The sequence below is a fragment of the Falco peregrinus genome, chromosome 12 (assembly GCF_023634155.1).
Source record: "Falco peregrinus isolate bFalPer1 chromosome 12, bFalPer1.pri, whole genome shotgun sequence".
Taxonomy (NCBI): Eukaryota; Metazoa; Chordata; class Aves; order Falconiformes; family Falconidae; genus Falco; species Falco peregrinus.
In genome coordinates, this window is record NC_073732.1 from 12,259,970 (window position 1) to 12,274,479 (window position 14,510).

The 14,510-nt window shown below is 37.2% G+C and overlaps 1 protein-coding gene across 3 annotated transcripts in view; it reads left to right on the plus strand.

The window, feature by feature from the left end:
- RASA2 (RAS p21 protein activator 2) overlaps positions 1 to 14,510 on the plus strand; it is a 51,319-nt gene that overhangs the window by 12,532 nt on the left and 24,277 nt on the right. For all 3 annotated transcript variants that reach the window (XM_055817554.1, XM_055817552.1, XM_055817553.1), the window contains exons 4-5: positions 878 to 972; positions 7,443 to 7,519. In XM_055817554.1, the coding sequence (XP_055673529.1) occupies positions 878 to 972; positions 7,443 to 7,519 (172 nt within the window). The remainder of the gene's footprint in view (positions 1 to 877; positions 973 to 7,442; positions 7,520 to 14,510) is intronic.

Genomic DNA, 14,510 nt, shown 5'->3' on the forward strand with positions numbered 1-14,510 from the left:
TCTGAGAAGCAGGATTTTGTTTCCTTGCTTTATTCTATTATACTAAAATGTGTTTATTTTTTAGACTAATAGGACATTTTATAGTCTTATAATTATAATCTTCGTACATTTTTTTAATTTCTGTTTGATTTTTCTCTACTTCTGTTCTACTGGAATATTTGAATAATTGTTACTACCTGTAGGTCTGTCAAGAATTTTGTGGAATAATTCCACAGTAACTGCAACAGTGGAATAATTCCTGACAGTATAGATTACATTTTTGTCTCGGTGCAACCTGTTACTTGTAAAGCATTTTGTAGCAATTTATGTAGCTTAGGTGAAAAATTACAGGAAGTGGATTTCCCGTGCACCCCCCCCACCCCCCATTAATAATGGCTCTATTGTAGCTGCTACTTGGATATAGTTGCTGTAAAGCTCTAACAGTCAGCCTGCTGTGGAAGAAGCCTTCACATGACTAGAATTGAGGAAGGAAATAATTTGCACCAGGATGCCAGATAATTTGGTATAACAGCAACTTTCCAAACAGCAGTGAGACGAGTAAAAGGCACCTACCTTCAGTTCCCTATTTAAACCTTCTTCAACACCATCACTGTTCTCTCAAATCTTTATTATGTTATTTCCAACCACAAGTGTGTTCTTTATTTTACCTAATCTTGTTTTTATGGATATCCAAGATAACACATTGTCATTAACTTAATTTGGCTTTATAAGAACTATTTTTCTGCTTTACTCATGCTTAATGTGCTTTGTTTCCATAAGCTTTTCATATAGCATCATAAAAGTTTAAACAAAAATCAAACTTCAAATCTATTTAAATATTTGTCCTATTCAGATGAAAGTTATATTTATGCTTATTTCTCCCTGCCCCCTCCCCCAGGAAAGGTGTCAATCAAAAAAGAAGATTTATGCAACTACACAGGAAAAGAGAACTGGTTTATGCTTCAACCTGTCGATTCTAATTCAGAGGTTCAGGTAACTATTAAATAGCAAATTTGCATTTTTAAATTAAATATAGATAAGTGTGTGTAATAGTAGAAGTTTACACTGAACTGTAGCAGATGGAGGTTAGCGTTGTCTAAGTCTTGTGAGACAGCTGAGTCTTTCAGCTTGATTAGAGAATAATGCATATTCTATGCCTCTAAACTAGCTGTATTGTTTCTGATGATACTTAAAACTAGCAGAAGACTTAAAGCAACTGTTTCAGAAATACCTTAACGGTGGTTTAGTGTCTAAAATCTTTGCAAGGGGAGCTATGTACTTGAGAGGTGAATGATTTAGGAAACTACTGAATAATTTTTATTTTTTTGAGTCGGTTTTGGTATATCTGAGAGAACTGATTATATGGCATGAAATGGTTCAAGTCTCCAAAACTAGAGGTACTTGTGCTGTGCTCATTTATCTTATTTTGAAATACTTTCTGCATTCAGTATCAAAGAACTTGCACTTCAGAGTTGTATTTTGGACTGTGGTTCAAGTTCTTCTGACAGGATTGTTATAGTAATACATAAAGATGAGGTGGCTGTAGAAGTTCTAGCAAATCTTTTTTTGGTTTGAGAAAAAACAGAACAGTCTTCTTGAGAATCTCTTAGCTTTGTTACTGTGATAAACAATTTATTAGGTTTTAATAGTTTTTTTCAGATTTGCCTGAGGGCAAAATTCTTGGACTTGGCAGTGTTTGTGTTTTTCTAGTAACCTGGAAATCCCTCTGGGTAGGGAGAATCCTGTATATTTTTACAAGAGGTGAATGTGCACAGAATTCCCCAAAAAAGTCACAGTATGTTCCAGGATTAATCATCTATGAGCTGTAAGTTTAGCCTGCAGCTGTTGGTTATATAGGAGGACCTGTGGTTGCTTTACATGAAGACAGATTTTCAAAACATCTGAATACCACTTTCTCTGTATCTGTTGGAAATTGGTCCTCATTCAGTTAGGATGGAATATAATAGAATAGTTCAGTTGCAAAGGACCCACAGATCATCTCTAGTCTATCTGCAAGTTGTCTCATTCTTCTGATTCTTTCATCTAATCACTCTAAATATTCTGGAAAGTCCTTTCCAGATAGAAACTGAAATGCAGTTTCTGCTTTGACTTAAATACTGTCATGCTTGCTACATATTTTTTTTCTCTGTCATAAAAATGTATTGAATAAAAGATTAATTTTTGTCATGATACTACCCGAGTAAGTATGAAAATTCAATTAAAATGTTCCATTAATAGCATTAAACAATTCCTTACATATTGGTAATGAACCCTTACTGATACTTTTCCATGGCTGGGACATCTATAAAACACTCTGTTGCATGATGCTTCTTTTAAAGGATGACCTTTTCTGCTAAGGTGTGTGCTCCTCATGTTAATCTTTGCTTGAGTTAGGGCGTTTGGGTAGGTTTCTCCTCTGTCCTGTGTCCTTTTTCCATGAAACTTGCAGAGCAGAACTGAGACCAGTTCCCCTCTGCCAGATTTGGCTGTAATCTTGTTGGTTTGGATGTGGCATACCATACTGAAATGTATTCCTAGGAGATTCCAAAGGTTCTTGTTGGGACATGGCTGAAAATAGCAGGCTTTCACATGGTATATGTGCAGAAAAAGTGCACAAAGGTTTATAAAGCTGGGTAATGGTTTTTTGGGGAAAAAATTGCTCTCGGATATGCTCTTCTGTGTGACACTGTACATGTGGTTGACATTTTTTTTCCTCTAGTTCCCTCAGTGTGAGTGCTTTCTAGAACTTACAATGGATACAAGGCAATAAAATGGCTTAGAAGTATTTTGCAATCCTTGGCTATATGTGGGACATGTTGCAGTTTGCATGGTTGGGGTTTTTTCGAGGTGGATTTTTTTTTTTTCTTAAATCTTCATTTGTTTCAAGAAAATGGTAGTTTCTTTGTACTAGTCATCTATTTTTCATACAGGCTAACTTTGGTATAATGAGCAACCTGTATATCCAGGTACATTAGTGGTGGAGGTGCATATTGTGTATTGTGGTATACAGCTTGTAGATGTACAAAATCCAAACAAAGTCATAAGTGCTTTGGCACTAACTGTCATTGTCTTTACTAATAAGCATATCTTATATATATTTATTTTTTTCTTTACAATTCATCAGTTCTTATAGCCTGTAGGGGAAATTCTCAGCTCTACCTTTGTAGGACAAATTAAAGTATTACTGGAAGACATTTGAGTTCATCAGTAAATTTGGTAGTTCCTAGAGGGCCTTAAAAGTCCATTAAATGTAACATTTTTGTCTTTTGTGGAATTACCAAGAATTATACTTGCCAGTTCCTACAAACCAAAACTGAACTGGGGCAGTGGGGAAATAAACAGAAAAGTCATTTTTTTAAAACCACCTTACTTTAATAAATTTAGGACTTCTCTAGGGTCACAATCCACTTCTCATACAGAAGCTGTAGACCAGTCATTTTGGTTCTGATTCTATGGCTCTCTACAAACAGGTAACCTGAAGTGGAGGTGATTAAAAGTTAGGCAGAGTAAAAGCAGCGTGTGCTTGAGTTAATGTGAATGAAAGAAGGGTGATGGATATTTTCTTTCAAGTGTATATGGGAGGAGAGTGGCCTCTCCCCAGCCACTGACAGTGTGTTTAAAAAAAAACAAAACGAACAAACAACAAAACAACAACAACCAAAAAAACCAAACCAAACCCCAAAACTTTGTTTTTTGGAAAGCATCTGCTTTATGTTTAGATCTTAGCTGGGTTTTTTGTTTTGCTGCTGGTTACAATATTATGAATGGATAATAATTTTGTTTCTTAAAACTTTTCCCTTTCTCCTGTAGTTCTTGAAAAGCGTACAGGAATGTGGGAATACTAAGCAAATATATATAAAGTAGCATTTGAAGAGTTGAGTGGAACAGACCATGTTTAACTGCAGCTGGTGCGAACTTGTTACATTTATGTAGAAAAATCTTCACATTTTCTAGAATACAGATAGCCTCAGCATGCTAGTAAAATTGTTAGGATTGCTTGCCTCCCCCCTTTTTCTTTCTTCTTAAATCTTCACTTACGTGGTTTGAAACAAGGTCATATTGTTAAATGTGTCCTTGATCTTTGTTATTTGTAGCAAGAAACATTTTGTAGTGTCCTGATCTATGCTTGTGAAATACATTGATAAAGTCAAAAACTTTTACACACAAGGTTTTTGACAGTAACTTTAACACTCACTGTTCCCTTTCTTAAAATTGATAGGATTTATCATTGAAATAATGTACTCCTAATAGATTTTCCAGATATTCATGTAGAGTGTACAAATTCAGAAAAAAATGGAGATGGAGCCTCAAGCCACCTTGTAGATTCTTAGTGGCTCAGATCTCCAACCCTAGGAAAGAAGAAAGGTCTAGGTAAAGTAAACCTCACAGCATTATTGGAATTGAATGCATATACCATGGAACTGTTGGCCATCCCATAGTGATATGAGCTCAGTCTGGTAGGCAGTAAGACGTAGTACGCTTCAGAAATATGATGCATGTTTGCTCTAATGTAGAATGGGAAAGCTGGAAAAAAGCTGATGGATGCTGATAGAACCTGTATCTGTTATGTAGAGACTTTTTTTGTAGTAAGCACGCAATTAACAATTCAGGTGGTGGGAATATTTTGTAAATTTGGGGAGTATTGCAGAGTTTTACTTTCCATATGCTGCAAGGACTTCAGTTTACCAAAGATGGTTCTGAGTGGATAACCTGGGTTATTTTGGTGTTTTGGTTAAAGTTCTCTAACTTTGGCTTAGTTTTTTTTTCCTTCTACTTAGATGTTAACATAGTGTGTATTGCATAAAGATGATTCTTACAAATCCAATAGTTCAGTTGCAACATTTGTTGCATTGAGTTAGGGGAAGTGGAAGGAAGAGGGCAGAGTTCAAGAGAAATACTTTAATCTAGAGTTTCTGATGTTGGGAGAGGAGCTGGAAAATAGCTGTTAGCATTTCTAGCTCTGTTTAAACCCCACCACCACCCTCAATACCTTCCTCAAGTGTAGGCTATGCTTCAGATGAAAGAATACTCGAATTTAAAGGAGAGAAGTTTTTATGAAGAAAACTGTCAAAAGTAACTTGTGGTACAATTAGTAGTGTGATTCTGGTGAGCACAGTATATGAGCACCTGTTGGCATAAGTATTTATAAGACAGTTGCAAGCCCAGTTTCCACTTAAGAGCTTTACTAAACTAGAAAACTTGCATTTATTATAAATACTTGTAACATTTCGTTGTGTGGAAAAGATTAAAATATTGGAGCTGTGAGTTATACAGTGTTAAAATGCAGACCAGTTCTTAAAAACAAAACTAACTAAATTGTTTCTGTAGTTCGGAAGTTTAGGTTGGCGATTTGGATGCTCTTGTTTTGGCTCCTCTGTTACTATGTGAATCTTCACCATGTGATCAACCGCTCCATCTTCCTCTATTCAGTTACCTGAAAATTGTTAATCCATTTGTAAATTGGTTAAAATGGTACCTACCTGCCTTTGAACAACCCTGAGATCTACAGATGAAAAGTCTGTTCATATGAAGTGTGTTGCTTGCTTATTCTATAAGAATGGCTGATTTCTCTTCATGTTTTGAACTAAAACCAATCTCTAAAACCGCATTTAAAACCTGGTTGCACATAATGTCAAAAGCTCTGATATAGATCTGTGGATCAGCCACTTCAGGCAACCATTGCACTGCTCTCAACAAACAAAACAACAAAAATGTACCCAAAACTCTCCATACATGCCAGGGAAGTACTTTCTTAGAGTCATGTTACTGTAGCCATCATGATGCTGAGTTTTGAACAAACTACATCTACAGATAGTTCCCAGGAGCAGTAGATTAGTTGTTTTACTCCTACTGATCAGTGTTGAACACATGATGTATGTTTGGTTTTGGGATTTTTTTTTAAAGCAAAAGGAAGATGTTTAGGCCATTCACAAGATCTGCCTCCTACAACTAGTTAAGTGAGCTATTACAAATAGATATTACTAAGATGGTTGTTTCATTTGTCACTCAAAAACTGCCTTGTAAGGCTCTGGGCTTGCTTCTCAGTATTCTGTTTTTATCCTGTAAATCTATTTATGTAATTGAGTTTCTCTGCTTGACAAATATTTTCTTAATGTACCTGCGTTTCAATCCATGTGGTAAGTTAGCAAAACACTTGGCAGGCATCCCGAAGTAGTTACATTTAAAACTTCCTTATAGAAGAACTTCATTTCTCCTCCCATGTGACGTACAGAGAGAGAAACACAGCCCTTGCCCCAGGGGATTTACAATAAAAACATTTCAGTTTTATGTCAAAACATAAGTGCTGTAGAAATGTGTGCAAGGTCAGCTAAGGGTTTAACTTCCATTTTAGTATTGTACAGCAAAACTGCAGTTGAGATTGCAGCTTGCTTTCTTTGCCACACTTAAAAATTCTCTTCCAGGTCCCTTCCCAAAGAATCATAACTGTGGACAAACCAGTGTCATCTGATGTTCCATTTTTCAAATGGACAGATTCCAAGAATACTAAGAACGTGGTTTAGAGGCAAGACACTGTCAGTGCGTGGATATCTTAGAGGCGAAAGCCACCATGAATAGTCAGGCATTGAAAGGAGTAGCAGTGTTGTTTAGGCACTAGATGTTTGGTGTGAGGTGGTTGTACCAAATTTTGGTCCTCCCAAGAAAGTTGCATGTCATGGTTTGGAGCTTCTGGAGCCTTTTATTGTGAGAGTTAAGTAGGTTGGCTCTTGCTGAGTTCTGAAGTTAATCCACACTTTGCCATCACTTATGGATTTTTTTTCTTAACACATCTTACCATGTCAGAAAAAGACAAGGAGGAAGCCCGGTTTGGCAGATATTGCCACCTTTTCAGGTTGTGTTTACTGTTCCAACAGTATACGGGCAGACACTCGTGAGGTAGTTGAAAGCTGTACTGGGATGCATAATATATTGCTAAGTCATCTTCAGTGTGGTGTGATGGACAGGATTTCACAGTGGGATATTAAATGTTGCTGGTTAGGCTACCGCATACTATTCTACTTCTCTAAATATGCCAAACTGCCTTCAGAGTCCCAGGTAATTTTAGAACTTTCTCCTGAAATGCTCATAAATTCATTGTCTGTTTCTTCAAGGTTTTGTCCCATGCTTAGGACAAAAATGCTGAGAGGGACTTTTGCTCTTGGTACTTCCTCATTCTGAAAAGAATATTTTTTATGTGTGTGTTAAATCTGTGGAGACTTAACCAATTCATGTGCTGTCTGCAGTTGAGGATCATGGTTCTCTCTTAACATTTTTTCTGGAAGTTCAAATGCATTCATCCTACTGTAATTGCAAGATATGTGCTTTAGATATTTGGTTGAAGTGGATATATTGGAATTACCTTAAATAGCTTCTAATTTTAAACTATATTGTTGTTCTAATTGCTACTTCTAAAGTAAAGGCTTTTAAAAATGTTTTTTTCTCTTTTTTTTTTTTCTTTTTTCCAGGGAAAAGTTCACCTTGAATTAAAACTGAACGAACTGATAACAGATAATGGGTCTGTGTGCCAGCAACTAGTAGTACAGTAAGAAATTACATTAATCCTTGAATCCTTGAATACTTAGTTGTTTGTTAGACCATTAAGTAATTTGTCTCTCAATACGAAATGTCTGCACATCCTGGTACCAATAATATTTTTTGGTTTTATATGACTTTCCTTGGGGCCTGCCTTGCTGAGGGTATGGCTTGGGGAACTCTGCAGAAGTTTTTCACAACTGCTTATCTCTGCTCCCAAAGCAGTCACTTTTATTAGGACTCAGCATGGCTATCTGGTATCATTAGTTCAGTGTCTTGTAATTCCATTTGAGTTGGGTCTGGTGAGGAACCTAGGAAAGCTCACTGCAGCCTGACAGCCACAAACTTGCAGTACTGCTGAGACTGACAGAATTGAGTTGCTGGTGGGTGTTGGAAATGGTGTGAAACTTTTTCAGTAATAATATTTTGGTTTGGTATATGAAAATCCACTTCTAGTTTTGCTTCAGAATTACTTTCTCGTGGTTAACCATGATAAGGACTGTTTATAGAAAAACAAAGTTCAGGGGTTGCTGTTCTGAAGCAGCATAACTGCCACATTTCAGTAAAACTTCTTAGCAGCAACTTAATGAATTTTTACACCGAGACAGTTTTGACTCCAAAGTATAAAGACATTACAGTATGTCAAATAGCCTCATAGAAAGAGTAAGTGTTTACTATATGTTAATTAAAACCCAACAAATTTCACCAATGTTAAAGAAAAAGCACAGCATGAGGCATGTTGGAAGATACTAACCAGTTTGTACCGTTGTGTTGTTGCTCTTAGAGCTGTGTTTAATAATATCCCTATGTGATGGCTTTGGGAGTCTGAGCGTACAGGTTACATGCATTAGTCACAGAAGACCAAAGTTCAATATGTATTGGTAGTTATGTTTCTTTTTATTCCTTACTACGCAATGCATTTAAGGCCAGAAATTGAGAAGAAGCTAATGCAAAAAGAGATACACAAAAATGTTTTGACTCTCTCAAAAAGTTTGTCTGATAAGGACATACTAGAAGATATGGGTCTTCCTAGAAACTAATCCTATCCTTTGGAAGAAGCCCAACAGCCTTCCATGTTACCTGTCTCTGGGAGACTGTTTGCTTTCATTGAAGAGACCAGTAGAAACCAGTGACTTGCAGAGACTTACTCAGTGAGATTGATGGCATTCTCTTGTGACTTCTTTACATTCTCAACGTGAGTAAGTTTCAGGAGAACAAGCCAGCCTTACTGCAGTTTTTTAATTGTAGTGCTTCAGAAAGAAGTAAAGATTTTTCTGCGCTTGTCTCTTAATGGGTTATGGGATAGGAAACGTGAAGAAAAGGGTACAGACAAGGGGGTTATAAAGACTAAGAGAAAATTAAGATTAAAACCTCAAAGGGTAGTAAGTCTTTGTTTTGCTTTTCAGCATTGTTCATGAGCATATTTGAGTGAGGGTTTTTTGTGCTGTTTGGGTTGATTTTTAACTTCTCTGAGAATTTAGCATGAAAGAATGGGTTGTATTGTGAAACTGAGGGGAGGAAATGGTGTGTGGTCTTCCGTTTGTCTTGGCGACTTCATGTTCAGCTCAGCCTCAGGGAGGAGCGGGAGACCATTACAATCTGTCGATTTTGCTAATGTGATTTTCATTATGAAGTTTATAATACATTCTTAGTCGACTATCTAACCACGGTGAGTAGTTTAGTTGGAACAAGACCTGGTAAAATAATCTCTTTGCTTTTTTGTTACTTGATATGAAAAGGGAAGCTAGTTCTGTGATAGAACTAAGCCAGTGAAACCGGTAATGGTTTAGTGGCTATTGTAGGTTGATAGTTCAGGTAAGATAGGAAAACTTGCTGTACATCAATGTATATTTATAACTTAAAGATAATTCTGAATGTGTTGCTGTTGGTATAGTGGATGGCAGCTTGGTTAATTGGGGGTCTGGCTGCTCTTACTTTTCCATTCCTCCTGCAGTGCAAGGCAGAACTAGAATAGCTTTTTCCCTGTGGACTATTCACCGCCAAAAGCTGGCTGGAACTTTATGACTTTGGTTTTTATTTCCACCTTAACTTTCTGATATATGTCATTTTTTAAAAAACTTTATATATCCATGCACTTTAGTGTGAGTTAATTTTTTTTTATTTTTAAAACGTGTTCGGATTTTTCATATGATGAAGAAAGGTTGCTTTAGAAAGTTAACTGTTGCAGATGGCAGTTTTGAGTAGGAAGTGGTTTACTCACTGTGCGCTCTCTTAGGATCTCTGTGACGGAGATAAATGATCAAAAGGAAGCCAGGGTTCTCGCGTGGTTGCTGTACTTACCCACTCACTGACATGTGGGAGAGCTTTGTGTGTTAAACACTGCCGTATTACATCAATGCTTTGGTCTTCATCTGAGATTATGAAATGCACTGGAGTTCCTTAAACTAAAAATGTTTAGTAGTATTTTATCACACATGCTGATAGACCTATATTAATTGGTTAAATATATTTCTGGATGTACATGTGAGTATAAGAACTGGGAAATCTCACTGGATAATTACAGAAATGGATGTAAGGGCATTTTTGAGACCCCTATGATCTTAAATCATGAGGAACTTATAGAAAACTTATGTGAGGTCCTTTAATAGAAAATGTAAACTCTTTGAAAGTCTTTTTTTGTAAATTTCTAAGGACGATTAGCAAGTGATGCACTTACTGCTGTGTTTTATCAGTCGCCAGGCCCTGAGCAGTCATCGTATTATTAGTAACTCCTCTAACAAAGCTGAAAAATAGGAAGTAGCAGAGCTGTGATTGAGTAAAAAAAGACAAAGAGTGGGCATATATGTACATTTCTGTCCCTGCCTCTTGAACCAAAACTGAAAGTGCTCGCTAAAGGAAAAAAGTGTGGAAAAAGTAATTCTTAAAATACAGGCTACGATAACGAGCTGTAGTTTGCTTCATGCCCAAATTAATGGTGTCTCAAAGTAACGAGACAGGGAAGCTTCTAAACTTTTGCCAGTTAAATTTTTTGTAGAGTAAGAGAATTCTAGATCCTTGTGTTGCATTCTGTGCATAAGTTCTACAAAGATGAAAAATAATAGCTATAATGTCCACAACACAAGATTAAAAATAATGTTAGGCACACAACAGCAAGTAGTTCAAGGGCTGTGATTCTGAGCATTATCGGGAGTCCCCCGTTACCTTTTTGTTTGTGGCTGAACCAAAGCAATAGGATTAGACTTGACTAGGGGATGGATTCATATTATTTTGGTTTTGTAGACATGGTTGTAGAAGCATTTTTTTTGCTAGTCTTCTAAATAGGTTTTATGATGAGGATTGATTTGAAAACTGAAGGCAAATCCAATAGGAAGCAATTTTTGTAAGTTAAGGGTTGGGACGATAGAGAGCTGATGATGGTGTTAGCCTCTTACAGCTGATGTGGGAGAGAGGAAGGCGTCATTTCTCATGCGGGTACACATAGTAAAACCAACTTTTCCAAACAAGAAGTCGTTGGGAAAAGAACATAGGATTTTTTTTAATTATTTTTTTTTTAGAAGGAGAAGTGTTGTTGCATGTGACAACAGGACAGTCAGTTGTTGTATAATGAAACCAGGAGTGTTTCTTTCTTTTTGTCCTCTATTCCCCTGCTCGTCCCCTTCTGGATTTGTTTTTAATAAACTTGGGGAACACAGCCCTAATAACATTGAAATAAATAAAAATTATGCAAGGGAAGTGAGCTTGGTGAAGGATAAATAGTAATATATTGCAAACTTTGTATCAGCAAAGCTTTGGACAACAGTAAAAAAAAAAACAACAAACCCCCCCCCCAAAAACCCCAAACCAACCCTCACTTTTTTAAAAACTGGAGGTTTCCTTCTTTTGCTCAAGTCAACAAAACATGGTCATGTACAAGATACACCACAACTGACTGATCTGGTGTTATTTGATGGGGGGTGGGGGGTGGGGTGGCTAATTGTCTTAAGGTGGGACTTTCTGAAGCCAGCTAGGGCTTTCAGTTTTTATAGAGTTCTAAAAACGTGATACTAAATTTTTTTTTTCCCTGGAGAAAGTAAAATTAAGGCTTGTAATTGCTTCTCTTATATCAATGAAGCCCTTACACCTTTTTTGAAATACAAGCGTAAAGTTAAGCTTCCTTTGGTGAAGGGCTATCTTGGAGTTCACTTACAGTGGGCTAAGCCCTGATTTTTGCATTAATTAGAAATGTGCTGTTACATTTCATGCAGATATGCTCACAGACCATTTCTGAATTAAAATTTTGTTTTGTCTTCAGTACTAGCTGTTTCCTGTTCTGAAATGAACATGTGTGAATGAGGAGGGGAAAAAGATAATGCAATAGATTAACTGCTGACTCAATGTGGGCTCTTTTTTTTTGTTTTTGTTTTTTTTTTTTTAAAAAACCCACAATGGCATGTATAATAGCACATTTCAAAAATACATGGTTGCAGTTCTTTTTTCTGGGAGTCTGTAAAAACAAGTTTGCGTGACCGTTGTTTGCATGTTTGCTGCTGATGAAACAGATACTTGAATGGTTTCTTGCCAAATTAGGCTACTGGGTGGTAGTACTTGCCTTCTCTGTATTTAACATGACTTCATCTCTGAAGTAAACACTTTTACGTATTTAGAATGTGAATACTTGAAAGTACAGAAGTGGCTTATTACAGCTAGATTTTGCTTTTTTCCCCTCTTTTCTATATAAATTATACACTGTACTATCTTAGATTTACCTGACAGTTTGTTACTGTCCTGTTGATACTTTATCTGCTTGTATGAAGTAGTTCCAAAGAACGTAATTTTTATGAAGTGTACCAATCCTGATGGCTGCGGCTGTTTATTTAGTTTCTGCACTTGGAGGACATTCAGTTGATTTGAATTGTGGCGGTAGAGTCCCTCAGTCATTGAGGGGGTTTATTGTGGGCTATATCTTTTTAAGGATTTATTCCCATCTTATTAACTGAATATGTGCCAGTTGTATCTGAAAGGCTCATATTTCCTGTGTGAAACTCCTCTTGCAGAACAAACTACAGATGTGAAACAAGAGTTAATGTAAACTGAAAGATCTCTTACACTGTACATCTACTGCTTAGACTTTATGTAAAGATGTAGTAGTTTAAAATGTGAAATAAAAGGCTTTTAAGTTCCCGCCAGCTTCAAACTCTATTTATTTATGCCTTTTTAATGAAAATTACTCGTGCTAGCCTAGAGAGGTGAAACCAGATGTCAAAGTTGAAATGTTTACCATATGGTGGAAATCTATTTTGACAACCCAAATTAATATGAATATATGCTTAGTGTTGTTTTCTGGGTTTTTTGACTGGTCAAAGTGTTGGTGGCCAGTGTTTGTTTTTTCCTGTTGTAGAAGGTTGCAGTCCTAGCGCTTTGCCTGATCCTTAGGGAAAGGGAAGTATTCCTGTGAGACTTGCTAGCAGGTAAACTTGTTGGGGTTGTGCTTTTCCACTTCCGTGAAGTCAACTCTAATGGAGCCAATTCAAACATCTTCAAAAAATTTTGAATGTGTTTACTAGAGACTATTTGTTTAGTACCTTAAAACTGCCTGCAGTAATTCAGTCTTGGGTATTCAGTCCCTGGGGAGTAACAATCCAGTTTGATAGCACTGAGTTGATTTAATGGCTTCCTGCCCTTAATGGCTACTTGCCTTGCATGGCCTTTGGAGCTTGTGAGGTGATCTGCCTGACTAGGCTAGTGCAGGTTGCCAAACTGACTGAAAACTGGCTCAAAACCTAAATAGTTTTCTGTAAGGTTACAAATAGAATCACCATAGGTGATAGATGCAAGGCAGGAGCGTAAGAGGAGGAGGAGGATCCACCATTTTGGTGCAGTTCAGTTGATTCATCTGTGCTGCCAAATAATGTCTAAAGCAGACTCCAGGCAGTAACTGGAGAGTTAAGGAATAGTTATGACTGGCAAGCTTAGAGTGAGAGATGGAAAGGGAGGAGGTGAGATAAATTTGGAACAAATTCTTGAGTCGTCTGGGTCTGAAAAGGAAAGATTTGGGACTTTCAGGAGTTGATGGTCAGGGGCACTCTGGTGTATTGTTTGCTTTTTTGAGATGTTGGAACAGGGTAGGCTGGCTGAGCTAGGTACACTTTACGTGCTGACAACAGGACGGGGACTTGGGCAGGAGATGAAAAGGGAATTCTGGAGCTGCCTACACAGGGAGGCCGAGTGGTGCATGAAATAAGCTTGAAGTGACAGATATGTCTGATGAATCCAGAGATTCTAGTGCTCCTGCAGGGCTGTTTAGTTGTCAGTAAAATGTTGTTCAACTTTAAGGAAATCACAAACAAGCCTTCCTTTTGGTTTGTGTACCTTTTGGTCAAGCTGGGAAAAGATGGGGGAGGCCAGAACAAGCTGTTTCTGTAACCAGAACTAGGGCATTGTGATGAGTTTTTGTTGTGGTGGTAATATACATTTTCCTGAAGGATCGTTATGTCAAGTATGCAGGTTATTCATACAGTGATCAGGAAAGGGGTGAGAAACTTTGTATATATGGAGAGGAACTACTTTCTGTAGGACTTGGATCTGTTTGCTGGAGAAATCCAGGAGCTTGGTGAGCTTGATACAGGCTGTAGGAAGAGAAATTGTGTTGTTCTTTGCAGAATAGTTGAATTATATGCAGATAAGTTTAACTGGATCCATGTGCTACAAATTTTCTATGAGATTCAAGCTGAGGCTAACCTACAGGTACACTCAAGTCACACCTGACACCAAAAATCTCGGAGCTGCAAAGACACTGTTAAGTGCTACAAAATGCCTGATACTCTGACAGAATCAGATTCTAGCTGTCTCAAGTCAGATACCCCAGAATGACTGAAAAGTCTAGACAGTTTAATTTTGTCACCACTCTGTCACGTGTGTGTTGGAGGAGGAATCAATTAATGCTTATGAAACAACTGAATGTTTCAAGGACCCATTTAAAGGGTGGGTTTGAAATCACTGTAAAGCTCATTGTGATTCAAAAATTATTGAAATGCTGAAGGCCACGTGTTTGAAAACGGGAA